The sequence below is a fragment of the Mobula birostris genome, chromosome 23 (assembly GCF_030028105.1).
Source record: "Mobula birostris isolate sMobBir1 chromosome 23, sMobBir1.hap1, whole genome shotgun sequence".
NCBI lineage: Eukaryota > Metazoa > Chordata > Chondrichthyes > Myliobatiformes > Myliobatidae > Mobula > Mobula birostris.
Window position 1 is genome coordinate 18,864,067 of NC_092392.1, and position 20,388 is coordinate 18,884,454.

At 41.7% G+C, this 20,388-nt stretch overlaps 1 protein-coding gene across 1 annotated transcript in view; it reads right to left on the reverse strand.

Annotated features, from left to right (window-relative positions):
* Positions 1-20,388, reverse strand: part of optn (optineurin) — a 48,973-nt gene that overhangs the window by 4,378 nt on the left and 24,207 nt on the right. Inside the window, exons 8-13 of the mRNA XM_072241580.1 lie at positions 19,353-19,468; positions 18,778-18,948; positions 15,473-15,566; positions 9,874-10,008; positions 4,613-4,765; positions 844-986 (exon numbers count right to left, since the gene is read on the reverse strand). Coding sequence (XP_072097681.1) covers positions 844-986; positions 4,613-4,765; positions 9,874-10,008; positions 15,473-15,566; positions 18,778-18,948; positions 19,353-19,468 — 812 coding nt within the window. The remainder of the gene's footprint in view (positions 1-843; positions 987-4,612; positions 4,766-9,873; positions 10,009-15,472; positions 15,567-18,777; positions 18,949-19,352; positions 19,469-20,388) is intronic.

A 20,388-nucleotide genomic window follows, 5' to 3' on the forward strand; every position in this document is an offset into this window, starting at 1 on the left:
ATATCTAGCCTGGGTGGTGATATAGGCAGGGGTATTCGGGGCATTTAAGATTTTTTAAGATAGGCACATGGATGAAAGAAGAATGGAAGCTTGTGTGGGAAGGGTTATATTGATCGTGGAGTGGACTGAGAGTCAGCGCAACGTGCATGGACAAAGAGCCTGTACTATGCTGTACTGTTCTATGTTAATATTTCACGAGAGTAAAGGTTGGGCTGTTAGATGCTCAAACATTTACAGCAAAAAAATGATTAGTTTTCTCCCACAGCAAGCTGAGGTATATTAAGATTGTTTTAACAGTTAACTACATTTAATGTTTATAAACCCTGAACTAATTGAACGATAGGAAAATTATTTAATCCTCCATGGGATTCCGGAGGTAGCTTGTCATGGGATGGAGGACTGTCTGTGTAAGTGGGTGGATGGGAGGGTGGAAAAGGGGTTTTGGTGGCCTGAAAGACCTCAGCCCAAATTGTCAACTCTTAATTCCTTTTCATAAATGCTATCTAACCTGCTCTGCTCCTCCAGCATTTTGTGTGTGTTGCTCTGGATTTCGAGCAGCTGTGGATTCTCTTGATTTGTTGTTTGTATTGTTCTGCTGAAATGGTTGGCAGGCTAAGTCGGTGTTGGAGTTGGAATACGTAGCACACCTGTGAGCTGCCCCCAACACATGGTTGGGTGTATTGGTTGTTAACGTAAACAATGTATTTCACTGTAAGCTTTGCTCACATATGATGAAACTGAAACTGAAATAATAATAAAACTGGGAGAGAAGGCTTAGAATTAAAGACAAAATGTCCTCAAAACATTTGGCTTTGTTTACTGGGATGTGGTTTAACTCAATACCTGCCAAATGTGTCCAGCTGTTCCTTCAGTTGTGTGTTTTCTTTCAGCAGCAGGTCCAGCTTTTCAGCCATGGCCTCCTTTTCTGCATGAATTTTCTCTCGAGCTGCTCTCTCGGCATGAAAATCTACACTGTAAACTTCAGCCTACAGAAAGGTGGACATTTCAGATGCATTTCTTCAGCAACGATTATGTATTGCAACACAAGCCCAACACTGCTTTCCTGGTGGCCACCCTTTTTAATTTACATCCCATTACAATGTGTCGGCCCATGTCCTCCTCTACTGCTAGAAAGCCACTCTCAGGTTGGAAAAGCACCAGCTTAGGTAGCCTCTAGTGTGACGGGATAAACATCAATTTCTTTAACTTCTGGTAATTTCTCCCCTTCCCTCCTCCTTTTTCCATTCCTCGTTCTGACTCCCCTCTTACTACTTCTCTTCTACTCACTTGTCCACCACCTCCTTCCGGTGTTTCTACTCCTCTCCCCACCCCACCCCCTCACAGTCCACTATCAGATTCCTTCTTCTTCAGCCCTTTGGCTTTTTCATCCATCACCTCCCAGCTTCGTATTTCATTCCACTACCCCACCCACCTTACCCCTCAAACTGTTCTCACTTATCATCTGCCAGCTTGTAATATTTACCCCACCCCCTACCTTATTTTGACCTGCCCCCTTCCTTTCCAGTCCCGAATGGTCTTAGCCCAAAATAACTATTTATTCCCATTCATAGATGCTGCCTGATCTGCAATCATGTTATTTTTTTTTAAGCCAACTAATATTTTCTCCCAAAGGATCTGGGTTTTGTTGATGAGGGAGCATTAACTGCCAATGCCAAATTGGCTTGCTGTCTGTTCTAGAGCACAGTTAAAAGTTGTTCAGATTGCTGTGTACTAGAGTTGGATACAAGTCAGCAAGGATCATCCTTCATCAATTCATGTGGACCAAATAGATTTTTATAACCACCTGATAGGTTCATAGTCACCATCTTATCTCATCTCAGATGGTGACGAGGCAGCGTACAGGACATAGATTGGCTGCTTGAGTGATGTCACAACAACAATCTAGCACTCAATATCAGCAAGACCAAGGAACTGATTGTGGACTTCAGGAAGGGGCGATCAAGAGAATATTGTCGAGGGATCAGCAGTGGAAAGGGTGAGCAGCTTCAAGTTCATGGATGTTAACATCTCTGAAGATCTATCCTGTGCCCAACATATTGATACAATTATAAAGGCACAACAGCAGCTAAAATTTCGTTAGGAGTTTGAGGAGATTTGATTATATCACCAAAGAGTCTTTCAAATTTCTGCAGATGTAATGCATTCTGACTAGTTGCATCACGGTCCAATACCGCGGCTCCAACGAACAGGATCATACAAAGCCGCAGAGGGTTGTAAACTCAGCCAGCATCACCAGGCACACTAGCCTCCCCACCTGGTGTCCAGGAGGAACACCAAAGGACACTGTCAATAGGTGATGCCTCAAAAGGTGGTATCCATCTTTAAGGACCCACACAATCAAGGATATGCCCTCCTCATATTGCTACCAGAGAGGAGGGACAGGAGGCTGAAGACATTCAATATTTTAGGAACAGTATCTTCCCCTCCATAATAAATTTCTGAATGGACTACGAACACCATAGTTTTCGCACTACTTAATATTGTGTGTATTTCTCATTGTAACTTATAACAATTTTTTATGCATTGCACTGTAGTGCTGCCACAAAACAACACATCCCACAACACGTCAATGATAATCAACCAGATTCTGATCATTTTCAATAGCAAGTCATTCCATGAATTTAAGTTCCCCATGTTCAGATCCCACCTGGGCATTTCCCAATCAACTGGAGAATGGGATGTTATGGTAGTACCAGTTAGGTTAACAGTAGTCTCGTTCAATTCTACCACTGTCTATAAGGAATTCGTATGTTCACCCTGGGACCATGAGGGTTTCTGTCGGTTGCTCCAGTTTCTTTCCACATTCCAAAGACGTACGGATTAGTGGGTTAATTTGTCACATGAGTGTAACTGGACGGCGCAGGTACAGTGGGCTAGAAGAGCCTTTTGTATCTCCAAATAAATGAACAGTTCAGATTTCTGAGCTGGGTCTTTAACTTAACAGTTCTACTTTACTACATCCTTCACATCTATTATCTAGAATATGTAAAAATATTTTATACTTAGTTTGAATGGTGATGGATGATGTGTGCACACACATGGGCTGTTTAGTAATTCCACAGAAAATGTTTGTAAGTGATCCAGCTATCTTGCCTCGATATATTTTGTATAATAAATTTCCCCAAAACAATTGTAATTGCTTGTCTACTCATAATGCTTTTCAAACTTCATTAAAGAGCATTATTCCCATTTGCAGAAATTCTCCATTCTTGGAATTTAAAATGAGGTTAATGATTCAATTTGGGATCAAGTACTTGGAGTGGCGTACAGCAGGGAAAATCTGATCAAGAAAACAGTGGAATTTCAGTTTCTGTAGAGGGGTAATCAGAAAGTGCCCTTGCTTCCAATTGTTTTGAATGACTCTTGTATTCAAGATTTATCACTGTGGCAAAAGTTCTCTGCTACATACATAGTACACATCTTTTCTAAGAAACAATAATAATAACCAGTTACTTATTTCAATACTTGCACTGCACTATTTTCACACAGAGGATGCTGAGTATATGGAATGAGCTGCCAGAAATAGTAACACTGAAGTACTTGGATAGATACAAGAAGGGGTGTGGGTCCATTACAGGAAATTGGCACTAGATGGGTGGGCATCATGATTGGCATGGGCTAGTTGGGCCGAAGGGCTTGTTGCAGTACTGTATTGCTCTGTGACTATTATCTGCACGTTTGCTTTTACTAGATACTTTGTATACACATTCTGTTTTCTAAGAGGTTAAGTGTCAATTGTTATCAAAGATCTGCTTTGGTGTTGTGTATTTTGCTTTCTTTAGAATGTCAACCAAATTAGCATTTTTCTGCATTCTGAATAAAATATACAAGACCAAAACAGATATTGAAAATGATTGGCACTTAGACCATTAGAAATCTTGGACATTGTACAGTTTGTCTTATCCCAGTATTTCCAAGACAGATAAGGAGGAATTACTGTAAGTGGATTCATTGATTAGCTGCACAACACAGATCACTTCTGGCTTTGCATTTTGTTGTTCTCTTGCAACTTGCAGAACTGATTATGATAAAAAAAAATTAAGGCGGCTTTAAACCTTTGGGAGTAAGTTATTTACAGTCTGATTCATTTTAATATCAATTTCAAAATACAGACTGCAATATTTGAGCCTTTGGAACTTAGAATACCTCCATTAAGTTTGCACAGCATAAAAATTGAAACTTGTTTTAGAAAGTTAAAATTTGAACCTGAAGAAATTTAAACAAAATCAGATTATGTTTTTAACTTAACACCTGATATATATGTGCTATTTTTGAAAACCCACTAAATACATTGAAAAATAGATTCTTCTGATATAATCATGAAATTAGCTATATCAGGTTTTTGCTGAAGTGCAATTTTCATGTGAAAGTCCACTTGATTCATAGCTTAAATCAAAATGTGCACATTCTGGCAACTGGTAGTTATTCTACTATACTAGACCAAGGATAATATGAGAACTTGAAACATTTCCACTAATCAGTTACAGCAATTATTTGAAGCTAGATACGGTGATAATTCAAGCCGACACTTGGTCACATACAACTGCACTCTGACATCAAGCAGTTTCTGATACCAAATTTTGCACTTCACCTGTGCTTTGAATACAGCTACGGTTTCCATTTCTTCTTCCTGTTTGATGATGGTCTGCTTCATTATATCGATCTTTTGTTGCTTTTCCACCAAGGCTTTCTCAGCCACTTCTAACTGAGCAGCGATGTCAACCAAAGCCACATTCTGCGCCTTCTGAATAAAACAAAATACACCACACCGAAACAGATTTTTTCATAATGAATGACACTTAAAACCTTTAGAAAATCCTCAACTTTAGAAAACCTGGACATTCTCACTTCTTCGCCCCTCCCATTGGGCAGAAGATACGAAAGCCTGAAAGCGTGTACCACCAAGCGCTAAGACAGTTTCTTTAGATTAGATTAGATTCAAATTTGTCATTGTACCGAGTACAGATACAAAGCCAATGAAATTCATTTAGCATCTGAACAGAAATGCAAAGAATAGTGTTATTTACAAAATAACTGCGAATAAAAAGTGCTACAGCACACAAATATGAAAGTACTGAGACAGTACAATACAGATGCAAAACTGCTTAGCGCTGTGATGAGAGATTCAGCAGGGTCACAGCCTCAGGGAAGAAGCTGTTCCTGTGCCTGCTGGTGCGGGAACGGAGGCTCCTGTAGCGCCTACCGGATGGGAGGAGAGTAAAAAGTCCATGGTTAGGGTGAGATGCATCCCTGATAATGCTTTTCGCCCTGCCCAGGCAGCATTTATGGTAGATGTTCTCAATGGTGGGCAATTGGGTGCTGATAATCCACTGGGCAGTTTTCACCATACGCTCGAGTGCTTTGCGGTCCAATACGGGACAATTGCCATTTCACACTGAGATGCAGTTGGTGAATATGCTCTCAATGGTACAGCGGTAAAAGTCCGACAATATCCTGGGACAGAGGTGAGCTCTCTTCATGCTCCGCAGGAAATAAAGGTGCTGTTGCGCCTTTTTGATCAGGACGGAGGAGTTCAGGGACCAGGTGAGATCCTCGGAAATGTGGACACCAAGAAATTTGAAGCTTGATACATGCTCCACTATAGTTTCGTTGATGTAGATGGGGACGTAAGTGTGACTCCTGGCATGCCTGAAGTCCACAATGATCTCCTTGGTCTTCTGGGTGTTAAGGGCCAGATTGTTGTTGGCACACCACGCAGCCAGGTGCTGAACCTCATCCCTGTAGGCCGTCTCGTCATACCCTCTGATCAGACCAACCACTGTGGTGTCCTCTGCGAACTTGATTATGGAGTTAGAACCATGTATAGGAACGCAGTCATGGGTGAAAAGGGAGTACAGAAGAGGGCTCAGCACACAGCCTTGAGGCACGCTGGTGTTCAGGGTGAGAGTGGAGGAGGAGAGATTGTCTAACTTAATTGATTGGGGTCTGTTAGTCAGAAAGTCCAAGGTCCAATTGCAGAGGGATACGCTGATACCAAGCTGGCGAAGTTTGGCGATCAGCTTGCATGGGATCACAGTATTGAATGCCGAACTAAAGTCAATGAACAGCATTCTGACGTAAGAGTTGGGGCTGTCCAGGTGGGTCAGGGCAGAGTGAAGTGCCATGGAGATAGCATCCTCTGTTGACCTGCTGGTGCGATAGGCAAATTGATGGGGGTCCAGGGTAGAGGGCAGACAGGATTTCAGATGTGATAGAACCAGTTTCTCAAAGCACTTTGCAATGATGGGGGTGAGTGCAACTGGATGGAAGTCATTCAGGCCCGTGGTAGTGGAATACTTCGGCACTGGCACGATAGTGGCGATCTTGAAGCTTGTGGAGACAACTGCCTGGGCCAGAGACAGATTAAAAATGTCCGTGAAGACCCTGGCCAACTGCCCTGCACAGACTCCGAGCACACGGCCAGGTATTCCATCCAGACCAGCTGCCTTCCGTACATTCACCCTGCTCAAGGTGGCGTAAACATCCCATTTGTTTTGTGTTTCACAATCTACCTTGCTATAATCTTGCACTTTACCTGCGCTGTATGTTTTTCAGTAGCTTTTATTATTCTACACTATTATTGTCTTTCCATATTCTATCTCAATGCACTGTGTTATGATATTACAGTATGCAAAACAAGCTTTTCACCGGATTGAATTTATTTCTTATTCTTCACATACATGAGTAAAAATCTTTGTTACGTCTCCATCTAAATGTGTAATCATAGTAATTTATAATAAATAGAACATTTAACGTAATATAGAATACACTCAGATCAGCTTGAGTTCATCAGTCTGATGGCCTAGTGGAAGAAGCTGTCCTGGAGCCTGTTCATCCTGGCTTTTATGCTGTCGTACTGCTTCCTGGATGGTAGCCACTGGAATAGACTGTGGTTGGGATGCTTGAGTCCCCAGTGATCCTACAGGCCCTTTTTACACACCTGTCCTTATAGATGTCCTGAATCATGGGAAGTTCACAACTACAGATGTGCTGGGTTGTCCACACCACTATCTGCAGAGTCCTGCGATTAAGGGAGGTACAGTTCCCATACAAGGCAGTGATGCAGCCAGTCAGGATGCTCTCAATTTTGCCCCTGTAGAAAGTTATTAGGATTTGGGGGCCTATACCAAACTTCCTCAACCGTCTGAAGTGAAAGAGGCACTGTTGTGCCTTTTTCACCACACAGCTGGAGTGCATAAACCACTGAGGTCCTCGGTGATGTGGATGCTGAGGAACCTGAAGCTGTTTACCTTCTCAACACCAGATTCATTGATGTCAATAGGGGTTAGCCCGTCTCCATTCCTTCTGTAATCCACAACCAGCTCCCTTGTTTTTGTGACATCGAGGGAGAGGTTGTTTTCTTGACGCCACTGTGTCAGAAAGATGACTTCCCTGTAAGTCGCCTCATTATTGTTTGGGATAAGGCCAATCAATGTAGTGTCGTCGGCAAATTTAATTAGCAGATTGAAGCTGTGGGTAGCGACACAGTCATGGGTATACTACGTCGACTCAGGCCTAGGGGGCTGGCGTCGGGCACGATGACGGACTCTTCACTTCTCCCTCTCCTTCATTAGTGTGTTCAGTTCATCTACATTAGCTGCACCACTGTCTTCTAGGAGCGTGTTGACCATAGTCTTGGGAGGGCGCCCAGGGTTCATCCTCCCGTGCTTGGGCTCCCATATGATGACTAGGCTGGCAGGTAGCTTGGGGTGACGTAGACAGTGCCCCGATAGTTGCAGTCTTCTTGCCTCGATTTTAGTGGTGAGCATCGGTAGGTTGTTATAGAGCTCGACGTTTGTCATGTGCTATTGCCAACCCACATCAAGAGCCATCCGGAGCATTCGTGTACAGCAACCATCTAGAGACTTTCGCATCATCTAGGTGAGTGTCCATCTCTCGCATCTATACGTGAGAATGGACTCTATGACTGCTATGAAAATCTTCTTTTTAAGCCCTCTGGTCAGGTTCGACTTCCAGATTTCCTTCATGTCGTTCATAGCCCTCCATGCCAGCGCCTTCCATATCTTCACGTCCTTCTCCGAACTCATCATTCTTGACCCGAAGTACTTGTAGTCAAAGACTTTCTTAATGGTATCCCTATGATCTTGAGAGTACCTTCGTCGCAGTTAAACGCCATGTACTCTGACTTTTTAGCGTTTAGGTCATGGGTATACAGGGAGTAAAGGAGGAAACTCAGTACGCAGCCCTGAGGGGCTCCTGTATTGAGAGTCAGAGGATTGGAGGTGAGGGAGCCCACTCTTACAACCTGCTAGCAATCTGACAGGAAGTCCAATATCCAGCTGCACAAGATAGGATCAAGGCCAAGGTCTTTGAGCTCCCTGTCGAGCCTGGATGGAATTCTGGTGTTGAATGCTGAACTGTAGTCCAAGATCAGCATTCCCACATAAGCACCCTTCTCCAGACATGTAAGAACGGTATATAGAGCAGTGATTATTGCATCATCTGTCGATCGGCTGTGTCAGTAGGCGAGTTGTAGGGGGTCCAGTTTGGGTGGTAGCAAGCTTCAGATGTAATCATTAACCAGCCTCTCAAAGCATTTGCTTATTATTGAGGTGAGTGCAACAGGACACCAGTCATTCACACATGTTACCTTGGTCTTTTTTGGTACAGGGACAATGGTGGATAATTTGAAGCAGGGGGGCACTCTACACTGGGAGAGGGAGAGATTAAAAATGTCAGTAAACAAACCTACCAGTTGTGCTGCTCACATCCTGAGTACTCGCCCTGGGATGCTGTCCGGTCCCGCAGCCTTGCGACTGTCCACTCGTTGGAAACATCTGCGTACCTCAGTCTCAGAGATGACCAGGTTGCAAGTTGTAGCGGTGGCTTTCCTCGGAGGCTCAGAGTTAGCGACATCAAACCGAGCATAAAAGCGATTGAGCTCATCTGGGAGAGAGGCCGCAATGTTGGCTGCACCACAACATTTGGCTTTGAAGTCTGCGATGGTATGCAGCCCTCGCCACAAGTCTTGTGTGCTATTCCTTGTTAATCTTGACTCAATCTTTTCCCTACATTGTTGATTCGCAGCCTTGATAGCTTTGCACAGATGGTAGCTGCTTTTCTCAAGCTCTAGTTGATTGCCAGCAATGTAAGCTTGATGTTGCATGGTAAGTGCTGCTCGCACGGAACTACTGATTCAGGGTTTCAGGTTCGAGAAGACCTTGACCAACTTCTGGGGAACAACATCGTCGATACACTTCCGGATGAAACACGTGACTCCATCAGTGAACTTGGAGACATTCTTATCATGGAAGACATTCCAGTCGACATCATCGAAGCAGTCCTGCAGCATGGAGGCCGATTGGTCGAACCAACAGTGGATGGTTTTAACTACGGCCACCACTTGTTTCAGCTTTTGCATGTACGTCGGCAGAAGCAGGATCAAAGAGTGATCTGATTTTCCAAAAGCTGGTCGAAGGAGAGCTTTGTAAGCGTTGCGGAAAGGAGTGCAGCAGCGGTCAAGTGTGTTATCTTGGTACAAGTGACAATAATAAACCAAAGCCGATACAAATACAGTTTAGTGACTGCATATAAAACTGAACTCAATCTTCAAACATGATTTTTCATTCACTTGCTACAAACAGATTTACACTGCTATATTGGTTCCTGATTATTGCTTTAACAACTACATACCCATCTCTGTAGGATCCCTTGTTTCAATGGTAATAAACAAGCTGACCCTGGTCTGTGTGTACAATTAGCTTTATAGAGTTAGATAATCCACTTAATTAATTGAAATCAGTGGCACTAGCAAACATTTGGTGGCGAGAGAAATTTCAGTTAGTATTATTTAAAAAGGTACCAATGCAAAAGTTCAAAGCTCAATCTAACCTGCACATTTAACTCATCAGCTTGCTGGGCAACAGTTTGCTGCAGCTGATTAACTGTTTTCTGGTTCTCTTCCATTGTTCTTTTAGCAACAGTCAGCTCAGCAGCAAGTCCAGAAAGTGTTTCCTTCTGTTTACTCTGTCAAAAACAACACATCAAAATGGATTTCAAATTTAACATATTATTGCTAAATGCCAACAGAAAGACTTTCAGATTCCAGACTTAGATACCAAGTTAAATAGTAACATATTTAAAAAATGATTCAATAAAGATACACATTTTTGTGTATCATTGGGTCAAAGAATTGTATTTATTTGAAAAATTAGATTATGATAATATTTAAACCTTTAACAACTTTAAAGGTCTCTACTAGGTAATCCTTTTTCCATAAGGGAAAAAACAAGTCTGTTGATCTATTCCTGATGTACACCTTTGCATCACTGGTATCATCCCCCAAAATCTCTGCATCCTTTCCAACATCTCAATATCCTTTTAGTGCAGTCTAAGCATGGGCAGGTAGATTTGTTACTTTATAATTCTACCCTTTAGAAATAAACCTACATTTGTTTCAAAAGTGTCTTGATAATATACGATGAAGTATAGAGTAACTTGTATACATATACTCAGATTCATTCATTCTTCTCCACCCATCAAAATGTGCTACACTGAATGTGCTGAGCATCATTTAACGAATAATCTTACAGAATGAGCAAGTAATATCTTACTGAAGTTTGTTGCACTTTCCGTCAATATTGACTTTTTCCTCCCGATTTGATATCAGCTAATTTAGAAATCGTGTGTGATTCTGAAGTCCAAATTGTTAATCATTGTGCAGAGATTGGTATATCATGGGTCAAACTGTATGCAGGGAATACGAAAAATAATCCAAGTCCAACACCACGTGCAGCTACGGATAACAGAAATGTGGAAAAAAGCAAGTGTTTGTCTGAAGTCTACAATATCCATTTGATGGACTTGTAAATGAGGATCCTTCACCAAGGACCAACTGAGTCCTTGTGGCAAAAAAAAAATTTAGTCCAGGGGTCAAAAAATTGAATATAAACAATGTATAAATGAATTGGCATGGGGATTGTGGCAGCCAATATGCAAACAATATTGCAAAAAAAAAACCCCAGGTAATTTAACATCACAGGCTCCACCCTTCCTTGATGGATTCTGTTATACTCCTTGGTACTTCAGTAAAGCATCCAGCATAATCAAAGACCTCACTCACCTGGACATTCTCTCTTATCCCACCCTCCCATCAGGCAGAAGGTACAAAAGCCTAATAGCACGTACCACCAGGCTCAAGGACAACTTCTATCCCAATGTTAGTGTACTCTTGAACAGAACTCCTGAACAATAAAATGGACTCCTGGCCTCACAATTTATTTCACTTTAATCATTTACCAGCACTGCACATCAGCTTTTCTACTTCATTCAGCATTGTATGCAAGACAAGCTTTTCACTGTATCATAGTACATGTGAAAATAATAAACCAATACAAATACAAAAAAAAAACGAAGTAAATATATTATCAAAGTCACCATATACTACCCTGAGATTTATTTTCTTTCAGGCATTTGGAGTAAATACAAAGTAATAATAAAATCAATGAAAAACCACGGACAAACAACCAGTGTGCAAAAAACAACAAACTGTGCAAATACAAAAGAAAAAAAACAAAATAATAACAAATAAATAAGTGATAAATATCAAGAACATGAGATGTAGTGTCTTTGGAAGTGAGTTCATGGGTTTTTTATTCAGTTCATTGTTGGGGTGATTGTAGCTAAGTGATAACTTATTTTTAATGTTGTCTGAGGAATAAGCATTGACATGAAGTCTGAAAACTTATTTAAAATAGTGAGACAGCAACTTGTCTATGCAGCTGACCTAGGAGAGCGACTTGAATGCACAAGTGCCAACTGAGTCACAACTGTGCTAAATAAATCACTAACTGTAAATAAATCACAATAATGTCTGGATTGAGAATGGACTACCCCAGTGTGGCAGATCACCACATGCCAACACCCCCATTAGAATGTTAGATTTTAAAATAGGGATTAACCATTATTTTCAGATTGTGATTTCTTAGCAGCACCTTTGTAGCATGGAACTAAACAGCTTAATTTCTTTATTTGGATTTCACACTAATTTTGAGAACAGAATGGATAAAAGTATTTTTTTTTTAAACAGAAAAAATCTTTCACGCTACAGCAATATCAAGCTACAAATATTAATCTCCGAGTTAATATCAGACATCACTAAGGACCCTCACGATCCAGGACATGCCCTCGTTATCAGGGAGGTGGCAGAGGAACCTGAACACCACCCTCAACAATTTAAGAACAGCTTCTTCCCCTCTGCCAGATTTCTGAATGGTCCTTGAACACTATATTATTCCTTTATTTGCAATGTTTATAATTTAGTTATTTTTGTATCTTGCACTGTGCTGCCTCAGCAAAACAAAAAAATTAGCAACATATGGACACAACAACATCAGACCCAGGCAATGGACACAACGACATCAGACCCAGGCAATGAACAAACGACGATGAGGAAGCAGTGTGCATGTGGCAAAATCTGCAAGAACGATCGCGGCTTGAAGATCCACCAAGCGAGGATGAAGTGTCTGGCGGGAGCAGGAGCGGCACAACGTGCAGGTGTCCAACCTGGTGAGACGAAGGAGGGGCCAGGCCCGGAGTCTCCCCATTGTGCCCGGAACCTCCAAGTGTTGCAAACTAATCCCTCTAGCATGAAGTCTAACAGGAGGCGGATCAAATGGCCTGCAGCTAACATGACTTCACTGTGGAAGCAGTTTGATGAAGATGTTAACCAAATTCTGGAGGCAACGGCGAAGGGAGGGGTTGATAGAAAGCTGCAAGCCATGACAACAATTATTGTCAGTATCGCAGCTGAACGGTTTGAAGAGGAGAAGGAAGGCTCCAAAACATCTTACTCGAAGAACCAAAGAGCATTGAGGATCCACAACATCAGGCAGGAGATGAAAGCGCTGAAGTCCCAGTACAAGGAGGCAGGAGAAGAGGAGCGCATTGGCTTGGCCCAGCTGATGTGCTGAAGCCGTCAGCGCAGGAGTTGAGTGGGCGAAGCGGTCCCGACCCTCCAAGCAGACCATTGCCTTTGTCAGAGCTGGGGAGCAGCCAATACCTGCCAAAAGAACACCTGCAGGCATTCTGACCTCTGCAAGGGACTGGCAGCTGTTGGTGGACCTCGAAGGGCAGCTGAAGTTCCCCAACCATATCGCAGCCACCACCCTGTGACCAGACATTGTCCTAGTGTCTGAGTCTACTAAGCAAGTGGTGCTGCTGGAGCTGACAGTCCCATGGGAAGATAGCTTGGAAGAGGCCTTTGAAAGGAAGCTCTCCAAGTACTCAGGACTGGTCAGCAACTGTCAGCAGGCTGGATGGAGAGCGAGGTGTCTCCCAGTGGAGGTTGGTTGTAGGGGATGCATAGCCCGTTCTTTAGTTAGAGCCTTCAGCATTTTGGGCATCGAGGGAGAGAGGAAGAGGAGAGCCATCTTCAGTACCACTGATGCGGCAGAGAGGGCCTCAACATAGCTGTGGCTCAAAAGAGGGGAGCTATAGAGTCGTAAGTAGCTAGCCATCTGGACACAAGCTGGGGTCTGATCAGCCCCGGCTGGGTCACCTAGACGAGGTTGTATGATGTTGAAAGACCCGAAACACCCGATGATTCCAGGAACATCACTGAAGATGTGTCCAGAAGCATCAATAGATGTATGTACACAGCTGCCAGCGATAATAAACCTGACTGACTGTATTCAAGTTAAATTTATAATTTATTACAACATTATAATGACATTTTAATTGCAAATCTGGATTGAGTGACCCCTTTACTTTTGAGTATAAGATTAGTCAAATCCTCTTACATGTATTTTCTCATGGTCCCCATGATATTTTTCTTACTCATCATGCCAGGCAGGTCAGCACACTGGTCTGAGGCTTTCTTTGCACAGTGAACACAGTTTCAACAATGTTGTAGAATGAAGTGAAGCTTTAAACCCATTTCAAGGCATAATTACTATTCTGAAAGTTTGATTTTAGGCAAACTTTGGAATAGGATACCAGCAAGGAAAAAAATTAGATGGTGTAGCACGGAAATAAAATCAAGGTTTGAAAGAAAAGCAATTCCTGAAATGTTCAAACCAGCTAAACGTGTTCGATTTGTCGAGACATTTTTGCCATTCTTCAACTTGACATTCTTCTTTGCATTCCAACTTCTTAACAATCTCATTGCATAGCAAAACTGGTTTGAGGACCAGAGACTAATTATAGCATAAATTCAACTCAAAACCATACAATAATATATCTGCAGAAACCCCAATAAATATCATTTATAAATAAGTTGATGTCAATTATGAAATTGTTCAACATAAGAAATAGGAGCAGGAATAGGCCATCTGGCCCATCGAGCTTGCTTCGCCATTCATTAAGGTCCTGGCTGATTTGGCCATGGACTCATTTCCACCTACCTGCCTTTTCCCCATAACCCTCAATTCCCCTATTATGCAAAAATCTATCCATCCTGGTCTTAAATATATTTACTGAGGCAGCTTCCACTACTTCATTGAACAGAGAATTCCATAGATTCACCACTCTCTGGGAAAAGCAGTTCATCTTCTCCATCCTAAATCTACTCCAAGTCTTGAGGCAGCATCTATGGAGAGGAACAAACAGCCGATGTTTTAGGTCAAGATCCTTTATGAGGAAGGTGTTGGCTGAAACATTAGCTCTTTATTCCTCTCCACATGGGCTGCCTGAGCTGCTGAGCTCCTCCTTTGCGTCTGTTACAGTTACAGAGGAAGTGCAGAGCAAGCAGGTGATATGGTGCAAGGTCATGACAAGGTAGACAGAGGTCAAGAACCCACCTATTGTAGTAAGGAGACACTCAATAGTTTTATACAGCAGAATAGCTTTCCCCGAGCCTGGAGGTAGTACTTTCGAGAATGCACGAGGTGGGTGGAGTCTTTGATTATGTTGGCTGCTTTACCGAGTGATAACAACCACCCCCACACCCACCCGGCCTCTGCCCGATTTCCTTCACTTGTGAAGTATGAATCTGCTTGACATTATACTTCAGAAGCAACTCTAAAATAACAACCACAATTAAGTAAAATTTGTCTAGCACTGAGCCAACGTACATCAGTGCTATCAGGTGACTTAACATTGTGTAGCAGTGCAGAAAGCTCCTATGTTTAGGACAGACAACCAGAGTTATAATAGAAGTAAAATGAATCTTCTATAATGGAAAGTTATGCAGATTGAAGGTACTTCAGTACATTTATATACCAGTGAAACCAAAAACCAACTATGCAAGATAGTCTCTATGTCAAATCTGTTAACTCTGTATGCAACTGCATAAACAAATATATAAATCGCAAGTACAGAGCCACCATACTACTTGAGGGTTGGGAACAAAAACAAACAGATGCTTGAAACTTAGAATTAGTGTACTTACTCTGACTTATTTCTGTAAAATCATTGTGGAATATAGTGCTGTACATTTTACCAACTTACATAATGGTGAAAGTGAGAGCCATTTTCCAAACATTAAACATACCTCTCTAATTTTCATTTCCTCATCAGTCTTCAACAAATTTTCATAGTCTTTAAACAAAGTATCATAGGCAGCTTGCATTTGTGTAAGTTTTCTCCTATTTCAAAAGAACCAGAAGAAAGCATTACTCAAGATTAGTAACTTCAATCAGAACTAATTAAATGAAAGCCTTTGTTTCACTCAAAATAGTTCACACAGCAATCTTGATGAAAGGTCTCAGCTTGAAACGTCAACTGTTCATTCCTCTCTATAGATGCTGCCTGACCTGCTCAGACATCCCACCCTGCAAAAACTAATTTCAGGGAGGTCTCAACCTCATAGCAGTCTGTGTCAATGAATTTGTTAATTTTGCAAGACATCAGATTCGCAAGTGTTTCGTGAGACAACTGACTTGTGAATTCTGTCTTAATGTGCCATGTTCACAATAGCTGCTGTCTTGGTTGATGAGCAGGCATAGTTTTTTTGCTATTTCTGAATCAGGAAACATCTTCCTGAATAGCTTGCCTGTGTGCTTACAAAACTGCAATGGCAGGTTATGCTCAACAATGAAAGATGTAAAGTACACCTCAGCTCTAGTGACCCTTCTCCGTCAGACTTTGGTTTTCTGCTGAAAAGAACTGTGAAATACTTGAACAGCCTTCCCTGCGCTTAGCCTCCCTAATATGTTGTGGTTCCTAAATGAAATAAAAGCATAAGGTGTATCCTTATTGCAGGTGTGCACCGCTTAACGTCCATTCCAGCAACGTCCAATCGCATATACGTCCATAGTCACACACATACACACACACAGCCTGCAATAGTCGGGATCAGAACTTTTTTACATCGAAATGGGGGATTTTAAATGAGTGATTTAGAAATTCTGTATCTTCAAGTTCAAGTTTATTGTCATCTGGCTGATTGTCCACAAACGAAACCACCTCTGTCCGGACCACGGTGAAGCCACAACACATATATCATGCACACCACATAAAGCAATATATTACCATATTATTTAATAAAGTGTAATTCAAAATGCACATAAAGTGTGCAGCACAGGTAAACAGTTCGCTGTCCAAATGATGAGACCTCGGTGGGTCCGGGTTTTCTTCTGAAAACAGCTGCGCTTAAACCCAACCGATCGCTGGCTTTGATGTACCTGAGTGGAAGTGTTTCAGGAAAAAAGCCCCGAAGTGTTGCTTGCTGTGAGCACGTTTTTAAAGATGTCTTAGCGGACGATTTTGGAATTTTGCTCCAATTTAACCCCACTCTAATCCCCCTTAAGATGCCTGTATAGGACAGTTGTCACCGCCAGCCTTGGGAATTTCTTCGCCAGGCTTTTGTACTTCATCACCAACAGTGGTCCGGATCATTTCAGCGTCATTACAGATGGCAGTAACTGAACTGATGGAATATGGAAGAGAGAGAGAGGGGTCGACTGTAAAGCCCGCCCACAGAGAAAACTGATAGGTTTACTTAGCACAAAGAGAGATCGAGCAAGATTCATTCATTTTCTTTCTTTTCTTTCCCCCTCTCCCTCTCCAAAAAAATCAATTTTCAGGATATTGTATATAATTTGCGGGCATCAGGGAGCCGTTATCGATATGCGAGAGGCTCCTGGAACTCCTGGGAGAGGTGGGATGTCTGCCTGCTGAGCGCCTCCAGCATTTTGTGTGTTACTCTGAATTTCTAACATCTGAAGAATCTCTTGCGTTTATAGCTCACAAAAGTTTTGTTCTCCCTGTCTGCCTGACTTTTCAATTCTGAACATTTAGCACTTACCAATTGCAACTTATGCAAGTGCAGTGGATTCAGTTAACTGGGACATCAGTTAATTGGAGCAGCTGCTTATTTGGGACAACTCTAAGACCAAACACAAATTAGGAAAATAGTCAAGATCCCCTTTGTTTATTTGGAACAATATGCTGCTTAATCAGGGCAGGAGGCTGTTGCTGAACATTTTCTAACTAGCACCAGTCACATGTACATTGTGTGGCCATTAGACACTACACCACGCTTAGAGTAGTTTAAGTAGCATCAGTTGTGTGTGTTTTGTGTTCAGAAGCAGTGATATTTGTCACTGACAGTTGGCGAAAAATAAGCAGTAAGACAATACAGAATAGTTTTGCTCACTGCGGGTTCAAGGATTCAGAGTTGTAAACGGCAGAAACAGCTGGGAGTGAAAGTAAAACAATTTTACTATTTCAACATGTTAGGAACTACAAAGAACTTGAGGTATTGACAACCACTGTGAATGTTACCTTTGGTCTCCACCAGAGACTCAGCTCTCACCCATGGTTCCAAATACCTGTTTGCATGTGACAGTGGCCATATCCCAGTGGATTACTTCAACATTCAGGCTAAACCAGGTGAGGTTAGCTGGCGGATCTCATACTCCAGTAAGATAGGGACATACCTGGCCTAGCACACGAAGTCAGCTGCAGCAGACTGGCTGGATAAGATCTACAGTGAGTTCCAATGGCCAGGAAGGCAGTCTTGCAATGCTAGGTGGAGAGTGGAGGGCACATGACAAGGCACAGTAGTCATGGTCATCCACTGCAACCAGGAAAGACCCCAGTTGTAACATCCACTCGTCCCAAAGGACCTGGACTTCTGAGGTCGAGACAGTGGAACTACCCCAGTGCAACAACTTTTCTACTTTAAAAGCTTTCCTGCACAGGTTTCCTGTCATCGTCAGATCCATCAGTAATATTGGAAGTGTTCTAATTTGTTCTGCATTTCATTTAAGTGCATAATCTGTTACTCAGTTAAGCAGTAATTTGTCTTTCTTTTATATCTTTTCAACTATTTCTATGAAACCAGCTAATTGAGGCAGCTGCTTAATTGGCCAAAATGTGCTGGTCCCAATTTGTCCCAATTAATGAGAATCCACAGTATTTTTCACGATTTGTGTTGCTTCAAGCACTTAGCACTCTCACCATATGAAGGCAGCGTGCTCAAGTCCAGGTCAGAGTTTGCAAGCAAGCCATTCCCCCAGAACTGTACTCAAGAGTGCTGCAGTGCAGGCAGACAATAAGGTACAAGGCCATAGCAAGGTAGATTGTGAGGTCAAAATAGGATAGGACAGACTTTGAGGAATATGGGTCAAATGGGACTAGCTTAGACGGGCATTTTTGTCAGCAGAGACGAGTTGGGCTGAAGAGTCGTCCAACACAGAAACAAGTCGTATTGATGGCCAACAATGGAATACGACAGTAGAGCCAAATCAAAACTCTATCCAGAGTCATCTAGTGTTCCTTCAACAATAAACGAATTCAAGATCAGCTTAAACCCCACTACAGTTTATTGGAGTAAACCACACACAAACTCACTTTTCCTCTGCCAGTGCCACTTTTTCATCAAATAACTTTGACTGCAAAATCTTTTCTTCAGACTGCAAGCTTTCCACTTGCAGTTTCAATTTTTCATTGGAATAATTAAGTTGCTTCACATCCTCCACAACTACCTGATTGCTAGCCAGCTTTTGTTCCAGTTCTAGACATCTGAAAGAGAAATGATTAAAGTTTTGTTAACTAATTAATTGCATTAAACTTTTAAAAAAAAAGATAAATATTACAAGAATGCAAAACATTTATTAAAACTCAAACTGGGTAGCCAGGTGTTGTTCTGGTGAAGAGTGTGGGTATGCAATGTTGGCACAGGTATGTCTGGCAACACTTAAGGGCTACCCCCAGCACATTCTTAATTTGCATTTGTTGTTTATGCAAATGATACATTCCGTTGAATGCTTCAGTGTACGCATGATAAATTAAGTGGATTTGCAACACAGCTCAGACCAAACATTCTCACAATCTCAGTCATAACTCCACTATTAAGCAATCTACCCCTTTTGAAAGCTGAAATTCTCCATAATGTATTTATCCGTGAACAAAGTATATTTTTTAACCTTGCTTGAAAAGACTTCTTCATGTCTTCAGCTTCATCCAGTTTGTTCTGGACTTCCTGCAAGTCTTTTACTAATGACATCACTTGTGACTTCAATACTTCAACCTCATTTGGATTCTGCAGATGGAGATAAACAATTTAAAAATAATTGTTAACTTTATGCAATTATCAAACTGCTATAATGTCAGAGGTATTAACTATATTTGCAGTTTACTCTGAGGAACAGTTCAATGCACATTTTTGAGGTTACAATTTAACCATTACAATGTACATACCAGTCACTGCTTCCACAATGAAAGACATACTTGATCGCTCAATGCAGGTTAATGCTCAAGTTTCAAATTCATTAGCAAAAATAGTGTCAGTTTTTACAAAAATCCTCGTGACATCATGACATGGTTATTTAACATCTACCGGCAGATTAAGGCATTATTTAATCTCTACACGGAAGACTTGTTAAATTCTTAAAAAGAATTACAGCTGGGGAAATTGAAGAATTGCTTTGTAAGCAAGTAGTAGGTATGCGAGTATGTATCACCTGCCAGCTTATACTCCTTCCTTCCCCACACCTTCTTCATCAAACTTCTTCCCCCTTAAGGGTCTTGTTAAATCTTAGTATATTTAACAGCACATTGGATCAGAGCCCCAGAACAAAAAAGCACAATACTTAGTTTGCCTGAGGGAAACTTGTGACCTGGGATATCTTTACTGGGTGTATTTGTCTCTCTTTTGAAATATATGCCTGTAAAAACAAGTCCCAATCTAGAGAATGAAGTGCAAATTCTAGGCCAGCACCTCATTTAGCAAAGGAAAACTTGCAAAATCAAAGATAAAATATCTGATGAAAGGCTATCGACCTGACTTGCCATGTCCATCATCTACTGTATTTTGCTTTATTACCAACTGGAGTCTGCTTCCATTAGTGTGACTTTCATTACTCCATGTTTAGGTCAAGACTGATTTCTATGACTAGTCAGTAACTTAATGATGCATCATACAGCTATGATCACTGCAGATGGATCTTCCTGGTTTGTTAG